We start from the raw sequence: 11,652 nt of genomic DNA, 5'->3' as shown, positions 1-11,652 counted from the left end.
CCAAAGACATGCAGGTGAGGTGAATTAAAGATACAAAGTTGTCCATGTGTCCTTATAATTAAAGAGTAATTACCTCTATTATCTCTGCTATTCTGACCTGGAAAAAGTTATTCATGCATTCATTTCTGCAAGAATTGACTACTGTAATTCTCTGTATATTGGGATTAGTCAGTCTCTGTTGCGGCGCTTGCAGGTAGTCCAGAATGCAGCAGCAAGGTTACTGACTAATACCAAGAAAAGAAACCATATTACACCAGTCCTTGCCTCACTACATTGGCTGCCTGTTCAGCACAGGATTCATTTTAAAGTGCTTTTATTTGTTTTTAAAGCGCTTAATGGTCAAGCCCCGGCTTATCTCAGTGGTATGCTTTCTCCCGCAACCGCACAGCGATCTTTAAGATCAGCCACTCAGAATTTGTTGACTGTTCCTAGGGCTCGTTTGAAGCTAAAAGGTGATCGTGCATTTGCAGTTTATGCTCCGAGGCTATGGAAAACTCTACCTCCTAATATTCGACAAGCACCTTCGGCCGCTGTTTTTAAATCACTCCTAAAAACATACCTTTATAAGCTGGCATTTGAACAGTGAGGAGCTGTGTTAATTTTAATTGTTTAGTCTATTTGTATTTGTTTTATTTTGTCTCTTACTCTGTATTTTTATTTGGTTCTTACTTTTTTAATATAATGTTGTGTTATGTATGCTTATTCGATGTACAGCACTTTGGTCAACGTAAGTTGTTTTAAGAGTGCTTTATAAATAAAATTTACTTACTTACTTACTTACTTACCTGTCCTGTCATAAAAGTAACCAAAGTGTGTAAAACATGATGTTAAAATCCTAATAAATAAATAAATATAAAGTGGCTCTTATTAGGTTTACACATCACTGAAAGTCTTATTTTCCATATTTGTGTCCTAAAACCTCACGGTCGAGCAGGTTGGAGCAATTTCTCTCATGTTTGAGTGACTATTTAAATGGAAGCAAAAGCTTTTTTATGGAATACTTGCTATTAGGCAAACTTCCATTTAGAGTGAATAACAGAAGATTTAAAATATACTAGAATGTTTACCTCTTTTGGGTGGCTCGGTGGGTGGCACTGTCGCCTCACAGCAAGAAGATCCTTGGTTCGATCCCCAGGTAGGGCGGTCCGGGTCCTTTCCTTGTGGAGTTTGCATGTTCTCCCCGTGTCTGCGTGGGTTTCCTCTGGGAGCTCCGGTTTCCTCCCACAGTCCAAAAAAATGCAGTCAGGTTAATTGGAGACACTGAATTGCCCTATATGTGAATGGGTGTGTGTGTGTGTGTGTCTGCCCTGCGATGGACTGGCGCCCCGTCCAGGGTGTTACTGTGTGCCTTGCGCCCATTGAAAAGCTAGGATAGGCTCCATCCCCCCGTGACCCTGATTGGATAAGCAGTTAAGAAAATGAGTGAGTGAGTTTCAGGAGGAAAAAATGTAATGTAAATGTAGTTAAAGGGGTTCAAAACTGGTTCCCAGGTGAAGCGGTCCGGGTTCTTTCTGTGTGAAGTTTGGAGTTTGCATGTTCTCCCCGTGTCTGCGTGGGTTTCCTCTGGGAGCTCCGGTTTCCTCCCACAGTACTAAGACATGCAAGTGAGGTGAATTGGAGATACAAAATTGTAGATGACTGTGTTTGACATTAAACTTGTGAAGTGATGAATCTTGTGTAACCAGTAACTACTTATCCTGCAATTAATGTAACCAAAGTGTCAAAATCCTAATAAATAAATAAATAAATATAAAGTTGCTCTTATTAGGTTCAAACATCGCCCAGGACCTTCTTGCTGTCAGACAACAGTGCTACCCACTTAGCCACTGTGCCGCCCCAGACACAGGTAGATACTCCTGGATTTCATTACTAAAACCCTGATTTGTAATGTTTTAATTTCCTCTAATGTTTGAGTGACTTTTTAAATGCAAGCCAAAGCATTTTTATGGAATACTTGCAATTAGGCAAACTTCCATTCAGAGTAAATAACAGAAGATTTCAGATATACCAGAATGTTCACCTGGTTGCATCCTAAACTGCACACTACTTTACTAAACAGAATGTCAGATTAGTACACTACTTATAGTGGTGTTTAAAAATATTCAGAGACATTAGGAGGGCACAAGCATTTTAGACATTGTGCTTGTGGGTGTTTTTTTGTGAGATTCTTGTTTCTTCATACAAGTCGTTTCGTCATAAATCATTGTACCGGTATACTGTAAACAGTGTGGATTTAGGAAGACAAAATAAAAGCACAGTCACATTCACGTATATAAGGTTTAAATACTGTATTATAATATATTATATTAGAATATAATATATTTGGCAGATGGGACCTGTCAAACTTGAGAAATACAACAGTTAGGAAGAAGAAGATCTTATAAAGAATGACTAAAAATGCTAGATTACATTCACTGCCTCCAAAGACTTTGCTACAAAATATTGTGCCTATAGGAAATCACACACTATAAAAAAAAACCTTGCATCCTCCCATTTGTAGACGGACTTGAAGGGAGTGCAGTCACTGTGAAATTTGACTGGATAAAAATAAAAGGCAAACATTCTCAAATCTAGTTGTGCAACAGACTGACGGTGGTAATTCATTAAAATGTGTCTCTACAAAGTACTAAGTACTATTTTAGATTTTTATTTTTTAATTAATTTTCAGAATCATTTTCTTTTTTCATTACTTGCATGTTGTAAAATGTGTGAATAAAGTTGGATAAAGATGTTTTAGTCGTAAGAAAAAGGAACTACTTCAAAGGGCATGATGATTTTATATATTCACTGTATTTAGGGTGCCAATTTTTTGTCCAAGACATTTTAATTTGTTTTATTACTTTAAATGATTTCAGTTCTATTCAATGAAAAATAAATAATAATGGATACATTACTTTTTTTTATGTCAGTTTTAACCTAATTTACCTTTCTATCTAAGGGAAGTAGAAGGTGTAGATATATTTTGGCCACATCTGTACATAGGAATGACATAATGTCATAAATATTAAAAACAGTTTAGCTAAAATGTGGTGGTCTTAAACAGCGATTCATTAGTTAAGAGGGTGCATACACACAGCTGAAATCTGAGTCTTGTAACAAAAAAATGCAAATAATAAAGACCAGCAAGAATACGTAGTGCATTAATGCAAATGTATAATGCACTAGTGGCAAACAGTACATGCGCAAACACAGTACATCCACCAGCACCACCCCAAGTGTGAGTCCACATGCAAAGATGATCACAATCCATTCATGCATGCATTCATTCATTCATTCATTGTCTGTTTTACCACCGCTTTATACTGTTCAGGGTTGCGGTGGGTCTGATTCATTGGGTGGGATGCAGGAAACACCCTGGATCACTAGTCAGGACAGGCAGACACACACACACAAACACACACATTTACACACTAACTCACACACAATTTTTATTAGCTCCACTCTGAAGAAACCCATGCAGACACAGGGAGAACATGCAAAATCCACACAGAATTATTAATGTGATTGCAGAAGGCAATTTTCAAAATATTGACGCCGTTCCAACTCCAAATCGTTTGGCCCTTTGAGGAATGGACTGCTTATATACGGCTTTTGGATCCGCCCACTTGTTCACCCACCACGCACGTTTTTATAAAGTTTTTTCCCTATTCACTTCCATTCATTTTTTGAAAGTTTGAGATATCGAGGCCCACTGATGACACCCATTGCTGTGAGGTGTTAACACTACTCACTGTGCTAATGTGACAGTAAATGCACATAATGCACTATGCATATTTAGACAGATTCTTTGTTGTTTTCAGTTGAGAGACAAAAATCACAATAAATCAAACCCTTTCCTCCATATTGTACTAGGTTAAGCCATCTCTTCCAGCTATTACAACCAGTGATCTATTTGGATGATTCTTAATTAATAAAGTACATTGTTTTAGAGCAACAGCTTATTGCTTTTCCACAAACTGCCCAATCCCTGTTTGTACTGTGAACCATTCATTTTTTAAATAACTATATTTAAAATATGCAATTTAGGACAATAAAAAATTTAAATTGTTGAGGAATTAGGACTGAATACATTTTTAATACACTGTGTCTTTGGTCTTAACACTTTTTGGTGTTATAGTCAAGTTAAAACTCAGATTACATCTAAACAACATGTTAACGACAACTTTAATAAGAGTAAAAATAGTCAGTAATGGCACATATTGACAAAAAAGATCTAAGTTTGTTTGTTTGTTTATTAGGATTTTAACGTCATGTTTTACACTGTGGTTACATTCATGACAGGAACGGTAGTTACTCATTACACAAGATTCATCAGTTCACAAGTTTATATCAAACACAGTCCTGAACAATTTTGTATCTCTAATTCACCTCACTTGCATGTCTTTGGGCTGTGGGAGGAAATTGGAGCTCCCGGAGGAAACCCACACAGACACGGGGAGAACATACTCTATACAGAAAGGACCCGGACCGCCCCACCTGGGGATCAAACCCAGGACCTTCTTGCTGTGAGGCGACAGTGATACCCACCGAGCCACCGTGCCACCCAAAATATCTAAGTGGCATTAAAAGAGAGTTTATTACTGGGCACAGGTGGTGGGAGCTTCAGGTAGAAAAATGTTGCTGTGCTCTGATATGCTGTGGGTGACGTATTGCGAGCATTGTTTAAATCTACTTGTAACATATGACGGAAGGGTCACTGCAAGGCAATGCAAAGTTATTCTAGCTGAGCATCATTAAAACATCGGTACCGTTGCACAAACAAGGTGCATTAAATGATTTTGAGGGACTTTTAGCAGAGGAACGCAAGTTTTTACTCAAGGAACAATAAACTTTCAAATGTGTATGATTTCATGTTTTCTGCGAATAAGTCCTAAAAAACATAAAAAATAATAAAAACGATACACTTAGCAAACATGCTGAATAATTGAAGATGAACTTTCTTTTTCTACTGTACACCTACAAGCAAAGAGTGAATAATATAGAAGTCTGCATGAGTTGTATAGAGTCTGTAAAATACCCAGCAACACAGTACTGTACGATAACCTATATAATACAACTGTTTTTGTTTTCTATTTTGACTTTCAGTACCCATGAAAGTAGAGGTAGGATGAGTTCTCAAAATGATGTAGGGTGAAGACAAAATGTCCACTATTCAAGAACAACCAAGTTGAACATTTGCATACAGTTGTGTGTAAAATGTATGTCATATGTCTGAATGGTATTTTGTAAACAAAAAAATGCTGCTGAAAAATAGGAGACACCAACAAGCAAGCTTCACATCAGCATCAGCTTACAGACTGCCATGCAACAAACAAGGCCATGTAGTGTATTGCATGTAGACTATCCAGGAAAAAATCATAAAGCAATCATAAAGGTAACAGTTTGGATATTTTTTCCTGACATTGACAGGAGACCACCACTGTTCCATTTACTTTTTAAATGGTGCAGTCACACTATCCTTTTTATTCAGAGAATTCACCAGCTACAGTAAATCATAATCACTTACAAGCAATTAGGAATCCATGCCACAAAGTTACATGACATTTTTTACATCAGCAATTATAGCCATAACATTAAAACCACCTCCTTGTTTCTACACTCACTGTTCGTTTTATCAGCTCCACTTACCATATAGAAGCACTTTGTAGTTCTACAATTACTGACTGTAGTCCATCTATTTCTCTACATATCTTTTTAACCTGCTTTCACCCTGTTCTTTAATGGTCAGGACCCCCACAGGACCCCCACAGAGCAGGTATTATTTAGGTGGTGAATGATTCACTGCAGTGACACTGACATGGTGGTGGTGTGTTAGTGTGTGTTGTGCTGGTATGAGTGGATCAGACACAGCAGCGCTGCTGGAGTTTTAAATACCGTGTCCACTCACTGTCCACTCCATTAGACACTCCTACCTAGTTGGTTCACCTTGTCGATGTAAAGTCAGAGACGATCGCTCATCTATTGCTGCTGTTTGAGTTGGTCATCTTCTAGACCTTCATCAGTGGTCACAGGATGCTGCCTACGGGGCGCTGTTGGCTGGATATTTTTGGTTGGTGGACTATTCTCAGTCCAGCAGTGACAGTGAGGTGTTTAAAAACTCCATCAGCATTGATGTGTCTGATCCACTCCTACCAGCACAACACACACTAACACACCACCACCATGTCAGTGTCACTGCAGTGCTGAAAATGATCCACCACCCAAATAATACCTACTCTGTGGTGGTCCTGTGGGGGTCCTGACCATTGAAGAACAGCATAAAAGGGGGCTAACAAAGCATGCAGAGAAACAGATGGACTACAGTCAGTAATTGTAGAACTACAAAATGCTTCTATATGGTAAGTGGAGCTGATAAAATGGACAATGTGTGTAGAAACAAGGAGGTGGTTTTAATGTTAAGGCTGATCGGTGTATATAAACCAACAACAAAGTTCCAAAACAACTCACATTTGGGTTTTTTGGGTTAAAAAAGTGTGTGTTTAAATAATTTAGTCAAAAAATAAAATAAATAAAACATTTGTTGAAAAAAATTATGAAATCTCCTTATTGAGTTCAGGTGCTTCTGCCACACCCATTGCTAATGTGTATAAAATAAACCATACAAATAAATGATATGCTGACATTCAGTTAGACATCAAGTGTACAATGTTAACTGTGCATAATGAACCACCCACACTGTAACCTCCGTATTAATATTTATAAAATAGTATAGTTGAAACATGTCAGCCCAGTTTCCCATCTGACAACAGCTGTTACCTAAGCTGCTCTGATTTTAATAAAGTACTTTCCCTTGCCGTTCTCTGAAGAACGCATCTCTGGTGTACTCAGGCCATCCTCCTGCTTTCCTTCTGAAGGTCTATGCTCATCTCCGGGAGTGACAGAGAGCTGCTGGAAGCAAAGAAAATACTCCATGATCCTGGCGCCAATGTTAAGGATAAGGGCAAGCCATGCCAGAGCAAAGATGATCCACACTGCTGCCAGGCTGCGGTACACAGACACATTCTGCTTGTTCTGGCCATTTCCTGGCAAAAAAAGCAACATGACCTGTCAAACCAATTTAAATACATTGGCAAGAGATTTACCTAAATAGGTTAGCATGATAAAATAAATTAGAAGAATGAGCTACAATTCTATGGTTATAAGAAAATGTAAAAACAGGTAAAAACTGAACAGCCAAATATTACAAAAACGTTAATGTAAAGAAGTTTGAATATTGATAGAGAACAAATTGTAAATTATATTATACATATTATAGATAAATATGTAAACTGTAGACTAAACATGAATTCAAATTTACACAAAGTGTGCAAAAATAACAATGGGTCCCAATACTTTCTGAATCCACTGCATGCTGGCAGTGATCAGATCAGATACCTGACTAATCCATCTGAGACTATGCCTACGGACCTACAATTGTAATGAGGTGAGTTTTTCAGCCATTAGATAACTTAGATTTAATTTTTAGATATATTTACCCTATGACTGACTTACGGTTTAATGCAACACTTATTAAATACAGGCTTGATCTGATTGTGCTTACAACATACACCGATCAGCCATAACATTAAAACCACCTCCTTGTTTCTACACACATTGTCCATTTTATTGGCTGCACTTACCACATAGAAGCACTTTGTAGTTCTACAATTACTGACTGTAGTCCATCTGTTTCTCTGCATGCTTTGTTAGCCCCCTTTCATGCTGTTCTTCAATGGTCAGGACTCTCCCAGGACCACTACAGAGTAGGCATTATTTGGGTGGTGGGTCATTCTCAGCACTGCAGTGACACTGACATGGTGGAGGTGTGTTAGTGTGTGTTGTGCTGGTATGAGTGGATAAGACACAGAAATGCTGATGGAGATTTTAAACACCTCACTGTCACTGCTGGACTGAGAATAGTCCACCAACCAAAAAAAATTACCAGCCAACAGCGCCCTGTGACCACTGATGAGGTTTTAGAAGATGACCAACTCAAACAGCAGCAATAGATGAGCAATTGTCTCTGACTTTATGTCTACAAGGTGGACCAACTAGGTAGGAGTGTCTAATAGAGTGGACAGTGAGTGGACATGTTATTTAAAAACTCCAGCAGCGCTGCTGTGTCTGATCCAGTCATACCAGCACAACACACACTAACACACCACCACCATGTCAATGTCACTGCAGTGCTGAGAATGATCCACCACCCAAATAATACCTGCTCTGTGGTGGTCCTGTGGAAGTCCTGACCATTGAAGAACAGCATGAAAGCAAGCTAAAAAGGTATGTAGAGAAATAGATGGACTACAGTCAGTAATTGTAGAACTACAAAGTGCTTCTATATGGTAAGTGGAGCTGATAAAATGGACAGTGAGTGTAGAAACAAGGAGGTGGTCATAATGTTATGCCTTATCAGTGTATTTACCCTATGATTGACTCCTATGGTTTAATGCAGCACTTAATAAATAAAGGCTTTATCTGATTGTGCTTACAACATAGATTTAGTTTATAAAATAATATCTGTTAAATTATCATCACTGACAACAACCTAATTATAAAGTTAAACCGTCACAATGGGTACACCAAAGATCCAGTGGCACTTACCAACCACATAGTCTCCAAAGCCAATGGTGCTGAGAGTTATAAAGGCGTAATAGAAGCCCTCTCCATATGACCAGCCCTCCACATAGCTAAAGATCAATGGGGGAAAGACCAGGAAGAGCACACTGCCCATCAGCAAAAATAAGACCACTGCCAGCACTTCCACACACTGCTGCATTAAAACACAAATCCACTGAATAAATAAAATGTATTAATCACATAAAAACATCTTTGTACATAATTTTGTGTTGGATCACACAGTTGCACAATCACAGTCGCACTATAAATGTTTTGGATTAGAAATGTTTTTGTTCAGTTACTGACTTTAACTAATTATTGGAAAAAATGGATTTATGCATCATGAGATGTAAATTACAAAATACCTTGTGAGGCACCACTGAGATCATGCTACGTTCCAAACGGCCAAGATGAAGGGTAAGACACTTGCTGAGCTGGTTAAGGAAGGCCAAGTTAAGAGGGATGCCACACAGAGCGTAAAAGACACAGAAAACCTGCCCAGAATATGTGGTGGGTGACAGATTCCCATAACCTTTTAAAAAAGAATAATATCCACATTAATTAATGTTATTAGCAAAATACTTATCAATAATTTCTCAAATGTATCACAACAGTCAGGCCATATACATAAATAAAAAAATACTGTAAATTAACTTTATAGGTAAATCAAATTTACAGGTAATTTTGACTAACTTTTTTGGCTAACAACCAGCATGTGGAAAATGTTTTATGGTCTGATGAGACCAAGGCTGAACTTTTTGGCCATAATTCTAAAAGGTATATTTGGCACAAAAACAACACAATGCATCACCCAAAAAACACCATACCCACTGTTTTTTAGCTGAAACTGGGGCTTTAGTCAAGGTGGAGGGAATCCCAAATATCATTTGGCACAAATCCTTCAAGCCTCTTCTAAAATGCTAAAGTCAGTGTCAAGGGCTTGTAAAGAGACTATATAGGAGATTTGAAGCATGGATAAATGCAACCAAACACAGGACCATTCTTGAAGAAAACCTCCTCCAGAGTGCATGCAAACTTAGACTGAGGTGAGAGTTTTAAAAAGACAATGACTGAAAAAATACAGCTAAAAACAACACTTAGCCAAAGCCCTGATTTAAACCCAAACGAACATCATGCCTGAAGAAAGCAATTCCCAGATGCTTGATATCCAATCTGAAAAATCTAGAAAGAAGATGCCATGAAAAATATGATAAACTGTCTAAATACAGGTGAGCAAAGCTTGTAAATGTATCCAAAGTGGGTACTTTAATGGGTAAAATAGCAATTATATACAATAAGTGTTAAAAGGGATCTAATGCATTCTAAATCCAATTTATGGATACACTGATGAGCCAAAACATTAGGACCATTTACAGCAGATGTTTTTTTTCCTAAAGCAACTGACAATTACAGTCTGAGCGAGGGTTGAGGGCTTTGCTCAAGAGCCCAACAGTGCCAATCTGGTAGATTCGGGAATGAACCAGGAACTTTTCTATTACTAGTCCAGTACCTTAATTGCGCCCTCAAATAGTAGACAAGGACCACCAATTTCTTCAAATTAACATCAACAAGTATTTCAGTCATCAATTCAACAAGTCAAAAAGATTGTTAAAACAGATTCTCTTTGTTTCTCTTCCTACGGTCAGTGTTTATGACTTCACAATATATAATGCAGATTTATGGCAAGGCATTCAAATAAAAAGCAGCTGGGTAATCCCTAAACCTCTATAAATACATTATACTCATGGACAGACAAATTCAAACTAAAACTCATGTTTGATGAAAAGCAAATTCCATAGTAAGAACACTAAAACTTGACAATAGTACATTACGTTAATGTTACTGAAGGAATTACTAATATATTTTGAGAATTTACAATCGTCTGACCATGAGTCGAAAAGTAACTCGGTTGTGTAAGTGGGTTACGCAACAGAATATTAATTAAAAATACAAAGCGAGTTTAATTGAATGGCTGAAATGTAATAAAAGTAAATATAAAGGTTGGAGTGGCCTGACGTAAACCCAATAGAGAAACAGTGGTAAGAAGTAATAACTAATTAATAAAGTAATAACTTCGACTGTATTTACAGTGAAATAAAGGTGTAACACCACATTATAATGTTTAGTTACCATTACTGCAGCTAAAAGTAGTTAAATAATACATTTATTTATATAGCTAAATCAGTTATTACTTTAAATAAACAATTAATTTTTTTAACATTGATAAGCTAGATAACTTTGTGCTTCAAATTAAAGTTTTACAGAATGTGTTGTGTTCTTTTTGTGTATTATAATGCTTTATTTAATGATGTGAAATCATTCAGTGTGACAAGCAGGCAATAACTGAGAATTACCTATAGTGGTTACTACTGTTCCTGCAAAGAAGAAAGAACTGCCAAAATCCCAGTTACTTGGGTTAGTGGAATTTCCAGAAGGGTTCACGCCATGTTCCCAAGCATCTAAGATGATCTGCAGCAAAACATGTTTCTGTTAAACACGCAGCAAAACAAGGTTTCTGGTAAAGTTAGAAACCATTTAGGCACATGTATGAAAAACAGCATCCATTTAGAACAGCAATAGCAACCTTCACAAACTTCTCCAATGCTGGTCCATCCAGGCAGGTGTAGTTGGCCAGAAAGTTGAGCTTCTCGATCTGAAAGTGGTTGCGGTTCTGGCTCTCGGCCTCTTTCTCAAGCAGTTGGAAAACAGTAGCCCCCAGCAGCAGGTAGGTAAATTGGAACAGGGCGAGCGCTGTAGTCCAGCTAAACCTTGCACCTCTAACCTGGAGCTGAGCCATGTATGCGCACATACATGGGAGCCGAATGGCTAAGAAATCCAGTTGTGGAGCAGATAAAATCACTGGATTACAAAATCTAATTCCTAGTATGATAAAAAGATAAATTATCATAGAGTATTATTTAATAACAATGAAAAATAGATGTCCATCTTTGCTGATGAAAAAAATAAAAATGGTCAGACATGAAACCTTAGAATGATCAGAATAACTACAGTTGTATAAATTAAGTAGTCAGTCCTTTAAAGAAGCTTTAGACT

General features: G+C 37.6%; 1 protein-coding gene across 1 annotated transcript; it reads right to left on the bottom strand.

Moving 5' to 3' along the window:
- Positions 1 to 6,478: 6,478 nt before the first annotated feature.
- On the bottom strand, positions 6,479 to 11,395 carry LOC134325288 (potassium channel subfamily K member 16-like). The gene is made up of 5 exons (XM_063007429.1): positions 11,183 to 11,395; positions 10,953 to 11,067; positions 8,964 to 9,130; positions 8,584 to 8,752; positions 6,479 to 7,022 (listed from the first exon to the last, which is right to left on the bottom strand). Exons 1-5 carry the CDS (start codon positions 11,393 to 11,395, stop codon positions 6,757 to 6,759), a joined length of 930 nt encoding a protein of 309 aa, XP_062863499.1. The 3' UTR covers positions 6,479 to 6,756.
- Between the last annotated feature and the right edge of the window lie 257 nt (positions 11,396 to 11,652).

The sequence above is a fragment of the Trichomycterus rosablanca genome, chromosome 13, assembly GCF_030014385.1.
Source record: "Trichomycterus rosablanca isolate fTriRos1 chromosome 13, fTriRos1.hap1, whole genome shotgun sequence".
NCBI lineage: Eukaryota > Metazoa > Chordata > Actinopteri > Siluriformes > Trichomycteridae > Trichomycterus > Trichomycterus rosablanca.
This window is presented reverse-complemented; position numbering and strand designations above follow the sequence as displayed.